Source organism: Athene cunicularia, assembly GCF_003259725.1.
Source record: "Athene cunicularia isolate RWA chromosome 6 unlocalized genomic scaffold, athCun1 chr6_part1, whole genome shotgun sequence".
Classification (NCBI taxonomy): Eukaryota; Metazoa; Chordata; class Aves; order Strigiformes; family Strigidae; genus Athene; species Athene cunicularia.
In genome coordinates, this window is record NW_020799105.1 from 26089133 (window position 1) to 26096718 (window position 7586).

Consider the following 7586-nt stretch of genomic DNA (forward strand, 5'->3'; position numbering starts at 1 on the left):
GCATCTGCAAATGTTTGTGGAACAAGACAGGGACTTGTCCCCTTCGCTCCCCCTTTGCTCCCTCCCTGCCCCCAGTTGCCCTTAAGCCCTTTGGTGGCCATTTGGGTGGAGCAGGGGGGTCTGGGGGCTGCAGTGACCCGCTGGGGAGGGACCACGCCAAGACCGACAGCGAACAGGCCCCTGCGCCCCTCGGCACGTCACCCCACAGGATGGTGGAGCTGGTGAGAAATAATAAATAATAATAAAGGGCACGGACATACCGCACCTGGCATTTCAAACCAAAGCAGCGGCATGAATGAGGAGTGGTTTCTGAGCAGCTGTGACAGACACGGCGCTTGCCAGGGTGCTGCTCACGGTCAACACGCAACCACCACGGTTTAACGACACCCAAGGTTTTCTGGTTTTCCCGCTCTCTGAGGGGGCGGCAGCACCCCAGGCCGCTCCCGGGTGGTCAGGGCAGGAGCTCTGCCCCGGCCACGCGGGATTTCTTTGCTTGTGTTTAAGAAGGGAAAAGACCAATGAGCCGAGGGAGCTCCTTTATACCCTGATCCCTCCCCACAGCTCCGTTCTGCCAGACACCACCCGAGCTGGTACCCAAGATGCCTTTAACCGCTTCTGTGACTGTTGGGTCCCTGGGGAGTGCCGGCGGGGGCTCCCCCACCCAGGAGCAGGGAAAGGGGTGAGACACCACCGGGGGCTTCCCTGGTAACCGGGGGGGCTGAGCAGAATCTTCTATTGAAATTCAGACACAGTGCTATTAAAAATGTATTATTTTTGCAAGGGGGGACAAGCAGCCGATCTCTCAGCAATTCTGACAGCAGTTTCAGTGGCGTTTTGGTGCAACACTGAGGTTCAACTGAGTCAGCTTAAAAAAAAACCTCATTTCACATCAGTCAGAAGTTGAAGTAGTTCTATAAATCCGCTTTTTGCTGCACACACACACAAACAGGGCTCGGTCCTGCTGCAGAGGTGTGGGATCGGCTTCATAGGAGCAACAGCAATCCTCCTCCCCCAGAAAAGGGGCTGCGGGACACGCGCCAGCCGCTGCTCCAGGAGGGTCAGTGCTGCGAGCTGAGGACAAAAATAAAGGTAGAAAGCAAATCCATTTTTAAATGATTGCAACAGTACCAAGTAGAACATGTATCTGCCAGCTCTGCGAGCTTCTGTTTGCTGGGTGACAGCTTCCAGTCTGAGCATAAGCAGCAGAATTGTTTTCTGTAGGAACTCGGCAGTTATGCAAGGGCAGTGTGAAACTCTCGCTTAAAGACAAAAGAGCCTTGTCAGCCACTTTCACAATTATTAGAGAAAAAGGAAAGAGAAAACTCCAAATCCACAAGGAACCTTTTTATTTAAATATATAAAACATGGTATTTTGGCAAACATTCATTTTCTCCTCATTAAATAAGGTAAAATCACTGAATGAAAAGGCATTCCATTAGTAAAAACAAAGAAGCAAGCAACCGTTTTTTAAATCTATACAAGGATGAGGCAAATCCAAGATGCAAATTTATTATTTTACAGATAAAAAGACCGAGAAGCAGTAGTCTGGCAAGTAGATACAACAGAAGGAACTTCTATTAACTGGGTAAATAGATGTCTTGGCAAAAGCAGCGACTTCTTAGGCACCGAAGTCCAGGTTGTAACGGAGGCTGTCGCGTGGTACCAGGGTGGCAGCGTCCCTCCCGCTCCCGTTGCCCAGCACTTCCCCTCTCACAGGAACCGAGCAAAGCCTGGAGCGAGGTCAGGGCTCCCCCCAACTCCCAGAGAGGGAGGGGAGGCCAGGCCTCGCCCAGGGCCCACCCCGTGCCGCGGGGACAGCAGCAGCGACCGACGCTCCCAGCAGCCCAGAGGAGGACCCAGCTGCACCACAACCGCTATGCTGAAGCTAGGATTGCTTTTAAACATCGAGTTCTTTTAATTTCCAAAGATACTTCACTACAAAGCAACAAAAGAGATGTTAATGCACCTGAAACAAGCTCTATGAATTGATCCAGAAGACTATATGAGATACACCGGCCGTAGTGCCCCATCTCCATCCTCGCCAGGCCCCAGCACCCCGGGCACAGGCCAAGCCCACACTGGTGGCTCAGCGCTCTCAGCCGGCTCCGCTCGTCACCCCCATCCTTCCAGGCCAGTATTTGCTTCAAGAACAGATTTCTGGGGCCTTTAAAAGGTGCTGCTTGAGGCTGTGGTCGTGAGGCGTCTTCCGATGTAAATCCTGCGGGTCAAGAGCGTGTGGTCAGTGATGCTGCAGTTCAGGTCAAAAGGGACAGAGCACACAAGGAACGTGGCTGTTGTCAGCTTTTCTCACCAGGTCACTGGTTCTGTAATTTCCAGCAGGAGCAGCAGCCCCAGACAGAATTAGTTGGGCAAATCAAGCGACTACTGTGAAACTCAGCCGGCAGCTGCTAGTGACTTTGTGCTCCCCAAGCTCAAAGACTGAGTAATTCTGTGTAAGCTGTTCAGCTTCAGGAATCTGAGCCAAGAACACACTGCTTCAGGTCTCCAAGTCAGGTATTTTATTACCTTTTCCCTTAAGTTTTTTCCATTTTCTAAATACCTCTGGGATTTGTACACCCCTCATTTCACTGCCAGCTTTGTGTGATTCTGTTCCTCCAGTCACTCCCCCGCCCAGTGTGTGTTCTCGGCTGCCCTGTGCTGCATCCCCTGCACCTTACAGAAATCACCTTTCTGAAACGAGCTGTTTCACTGACACTCCCATAAGCACTTTCTGAAGATGTGACTTTGTCACTCACTCATTTCACAGAGCTGGAATGACGCAAATTTGCAGCAGTGGTGGAAGCGACCAGGAAAAAGTAAAGCACTTATACCACCCGAAGTCTTTATTTTGAAAGGGAAATTCCATTATGCTTTTATTCTACCTCGTGCAGTCACTCATGTTCATTATGGAGGGATTTCGATGAGTTCCATGTTCCTGTCACAGCATCACCTGGCTGAGGTGCTGACGGTGTGCCCCCGGCCAGCCCCTGCGCGGGGCCCGTGCAGCTCTGGGTGCCCCTCCCAGGGTCCCTGCAGCTGCACGCAGTCCTGCCCCCCAGGCTCTCGCGCTCCGGGGCCTCGACAAGGTCAGGACTGACACAGGAGCGAGGGGAGGAAGAGGAAGAGCAGGAGCGAGGGAGGAAGAGCAGGAGCCGAGCACCCGGCTGGTTCCCCGGAGCACTCCCAGGCCCGCTGCTCCCCCCGCCCTCGGGAACCTGCCGTGCGTCGGCGCAGGGACTCCGACCCCAGCAAAGGGATTTCACCTCTTCCCTTCAGTCTGTGCCCTGTTGCTGCTTCTCAAGCAGCAGCATCTAACCCCTAAACCATCTACAGAAAACCAATCCCTGTTTGTTTGGTGTCCCCCGTCCCTCCCAGCTGTGAGCGGCACTTTAAGATAGGTTAAATAGCTCCTTTTTCCTCTGCAATTAGTTATGAGATTGAAGCCGTACCTCCAATGGAGCCAAGTCCTGTGCAAGTACACCTGCAGTTCATACACATAGCCCCCAATCTCAGCACCCCTTAAGAATTTTGAAAAATTCTCAACTAGTGAGAAAAGCAGAAAAGGAAAACCTGATACCAGCAATACCATGAGCAGACAAGTAGAAAGCACTTCCTGCATAACTGTCTGTCCCCCTTCTATGGAGGAAAGTGTCTCACCTCATCTTTCGGACAAAAAGAAAGCTGGGAGTCAGAAACAGGTGTCAGAGAAATAGGTTTAAAAAAAAAATTTAGCTTTTTTTTTTTTAGAAATTGAAACTTACCCTAGTCCAATGGCAAGCAAATGAGACAGTAGCAGAGATGGAAGAAAAACTTTCAAAAATTCTGCTGAGAATATCCCCCCTTTCTTCATCACACTGGTATTCCTCATGCTGAGAGTAGCTGTGCGCCTGGGATGTTTGAAAAGGAATTCCCTGGGTTTGAGGGAGAAAACACAGTCAGAGCATTAGCTGACACCTCCTCAGACCTGTGGAGGGAGAAGCGGCATCCAGTTCCCGCAGACACACCCCAGCACTCACTTTGGGGGGATGTTCTCCGGCCTGCTGGACCAATCCCATATCCAATCTGCATTCTTCTTCAGGAGCCTTTCTACTTCTTTCCTCCTTTCAAGAAAATCTTCTTCAGACTAAAAAAAAAATTAAAAAAAATTAAAAGCACCATTATCAAAGAGCACTGACAGCACTCAGACCCGCGCTAGGAGGCACTGGGAGCGCAGGTGAGGCGAGCCCAGGTCCATCTGCACAGAAACCACCCCAAACAAACACGGCTTTGCCTTCAAAGGACTTACAGCATAAATGCTGAGTAAGAACAGAGCTTCTGGCTTAATACACGTGTTAAACAGAGCCAAGGTCTTGGGGTAAAAATAGTGTCTGATCGTGGAATTAAAATAGCCGTATGGGCACGTGTACACGCAGGAATGGAGCCGCGACTGCCTGGGCAGCTGTCGCTCTGGTGGGTTTCTGACTTTGGATTATTTGTTCTCAAGGTCTAAATAATGATCATTAAACAAATAAAGAGTTTCCTGGAAATACAGAATAATTAATTTCCAGCAAGGTATCTAGCTAACCTAGGGCGGTAATTCACTGAGCTGGGTTGGGCCGGAGTTGGAGAGCTGAAGGGGACAGCTGCAGATGAAGAGGCAACGGGACCAAGCACATTCCACGGCAGTTCGAGAACTGATTAAACCTCTGTGTTGTTGGTACAGCTGTGTAACTCAGAAACTGCATGACGTTGAAACCCCCCAGGGTTAAATACTGTACAGAGAGCGAGCCCAGGCTTTGCTTTAGAAAGCAGAGAGAATCCAGGAGCGAGTGAAGACAGCCAGGGAATGAGGCGAGCCCGGCAGGACGGTGCCCAGCACCTCAGCTGCACACGGTAAAGTCACGGACAGAGGGCAGTGCTGGGAGCCAGCACTCGTCCAAAGAGCAGAGCAACTCACTTTAAAAGCTTTTAATACTTCACTCCTCAAAATGTTTTGTAAGTAAATTTTCTCATATGAAGTGTCCAAGTACAGGGAAGGCTCAGGGATTTAGCCTGCCACCGTGCGATATATTGATAAAACATCATGAACATGCAGTTACCCTTTTCCCCCCACGCTTTTCTCAAATATATTTACTAATTTTCCTTGCAAGCATGCAAAGGTACGAAATGAAATGAGAGGTAAGGGTGAGCTTTTCAGCGCAGCAGGCGGGAACGCTGAGCACTGGCTGCTAACCCCAAGGGCTGGGCAGAAGCCCAGGTTACTGCCCGCCACGGCGCCGGGGCTCCGGAGATTCTTGCAGCTGTCAAATTCAGTTTGTAAATTCATCATGCACTGGGGGTAGCGCATTTAAATCAACTTTCTCTGTGGGGGGATGCCTAAAAGGTCCCAAATTGTCAGTCGGTGGGGTTAGGGGGAAGTTCTCCGTGCTGAGCTGCCCCCAGAGCATTCCCAAGGCCCGCACCCCCCCTCGGCCTGTTACACCCACAGCACAACCCACCCACCGAGGGGAGGGGAGCAGCGTCCCCTCCACAGGGCAAAAGCCACGACAGAGAACCCCCCTCGGGATCACCAGGAGCTGGAGGCTTAGCAAGGCGCCGACTCCAGCTCTCCTGAGCCCAGAGTAGAGCCGATCTCCTGGGTTATCTTTTCTCTAAAAGCTCCGTGTAGGACCTGAAGGTCGGCCCTTTCAATCTGTGGTTGGAAGAGGCATTTGTGAACCCAGCCATTTTAAAATCGATGAAGGCACCTAAATCTGCCTGAAAAATCTCAGGTTACAGATTAACAAAAAAAAACAAACCCCAAAAAAACATGCAAGTCAGAAATACACAAAGCCTGATTCTGCAAAGATCATTCTAAGTTACGAAATTATTACAGTCTCCGCATTAGCAGCTTCACCTCTTATCTCCTCATGCCGATTTCCAAACAAGAGTAAGAAATTCTCTCCCAAAGCAAGATGAGGCTTTTACCTGAAAGCTGTTCTTTTCTCCACTGCTGTGACTCTCTATTTCCAAAGCTCTGTGACTGTCCTGAGGTGTCTGGGAACGAGGAGGGCTTGATAAAGAGAGAAGCACGGGTAAGAAAGAACTCATTACATTTTTTATGACCTGGGTTATGGTATGCACTAAAAGCGAGTCAATGGAGCCCCTATGTGCAGTTCTCCCAAAGAGCCACACCGCCCTCACCATAATTTAAGAGATTCATCTGTCAATGGTGACATAATCCAGCCATCACAGTCAATTAATCTTTGATTTTCTACCAATCTGCTGTGCACAGAGCTGTTTTTCAGCAGGGCAGAGATGCCTGTGAGGCTCTGTCATTCGTCCCGTGTCACTTACTAACAACAATGGGCAGCAAATGATGAATAGGAGTTTGATTTGAATTCAAACTCACCAGGTGAGACCAGGAAGTTCTGCACCCTACTGTCTATTCTGAGCCCTACAGTTTCTTTTTTTTCTTAAAAAAAACTTCAGACTGCAGACTTCACAGCCCATCAAAATCAAATAAATAAATCAGTAAGACTGACGGACAATTTGCATCAGATGCAAGTGGCTTTGTTGTGCTGTACTCCTAGGAATGTTTTGTGAACTAGACATAGGACAATTCTCTAGCAGTGACCAAAGCAACAGGAACGGATGTACCTCACTACAAAACACAAGCTGTGATCCCCTTTCTGTGGCAGTGCTGTTGCAGGCAGCAGTGTCAGCAGCAGGACACGCTGGGGCACGGCGCTGACACTGCCTGCACAGGGGCTGACCCTTCGCCACGGCCGGCAGCGTACACACACCTCAGCGGGGTTTATTCAGCAGAGCCAGGCTGGTGCCTGCACACAGCAGCACACCCGCAGGACACCCAGCTGCTGCTGCCAGACCCCTGCATCAGGACACACCAAAACGCCCAGAGAGCATCTTCCCGAGACACCCTCCGGAGTGTTTCCCCTCTAACTTCCTCCTGGTTTCAGCACCCAAGCACTGCTCTTAAACACCAATCTCCTAGCAACCTTAAATACTGACCTTCTAAATATGAAATTTTCCCATCTCCTCTGCATGCGTGTGTGTATGTGCATATGTAAGTACACAGACGTACATAAGCTCTTTGCCTCTTGTGCACAGGAACAGCTTCGTGCAATAGCCACCTTCACTTTCCTGACAGTAGAGCACGTCGTTTACCTGTCACAATGTGAACTTTCTCGTGAACTGCTTCTTCCAGATTCGTGCTGAGCATCGAGGAGTATTTTCTCCATGTCACCATTGTGAATGGAAATAGAGGCTGGTACTTGTTCCTGGCCCACCGGAGTGGCAGTGCTTCCACTGCCGTTCCCATTGCTGCTGAAGTGGAGCTCCACCCAGGAACCTGCTTGGCACAATCAAAACCAGAACCAGAATAAACCAAGTGGTTTTGCGAGAAAGGCATGTAGAACATGAGACTGTTGATCCTCCCCAGCGTGACATTACAGGGTGACACGCAGAAGTACCAGCACTGACATCTCGGCTAATAAACATGGTGAAGTGCCAAAATGCTGGGGGGCTTTTGTAAGCGAGCTGGAAAGCCTCACAGAACTGAAGGAGCTGGTCAGGACAGCACGTTTCCTTCTGCAGCTGAAGATCTT

At 50.2% G+C, this 7586-nt stretch overlaps 1 protein-coding gene across 1 annotated transcript; it reads right to left on the reverse strand.

Annotated features, from left to right (window-relative positions):
* Positions 1-1329: 1329 nt before the first annotated feature.
* On the reverse strand, positions 1330-7352 carry BNIP3 (BCL2 interacting protein 3). Its single transcript, XM_026851040.1, has 5 exons — positions 7147-7352; positions 5947-6031; positions 4017-4123; positions 3762-3911; positions 1330-2218 (listed from the first exon to the last, which is right to left on the reverse strand). The coding sequence occupies exons 1-5, from the start codon at positions 7218-7220 to the stop codon at positions 2167-2169; spliced, it is 468 nt and encodes a 155-aa protein (XP_026706841.1). The 5' UTR covers positions 7221-7352; the 3' UTR covers positions 1330-2166.
* Between the last annotated feature and the right edge of the window lie 234 nt (positions 7353-7586).

What these genes read in the sequence shown, in the direction of transcription:
- BNIP3 (XM_026851040.1), bottom strand. Translation starts at nt 7,220, where the DNA reads ATGGAGAAAATACTCCTCGATGCTCAGCACGAATCTGGAAGAAGCAGT. An exon ending in GAAAGTTCACATTGTGACAG is followed by an intron (nt 6,032 to 7,146) that starts GTAAACGACGTG and finishes CTCTTTATCAAG; the next exon opens with CCCTCCTCGTTCCCAGACAC. An exon ending in CCGGAGAACATCCCCCCAAA is followed by an intron (nt 3,912 to 4,016) that starts GTGAGTGCTGGG and finishes CCTCAAACCCAG; the next exon opens with GGAATTCCTTTTCAAACATC.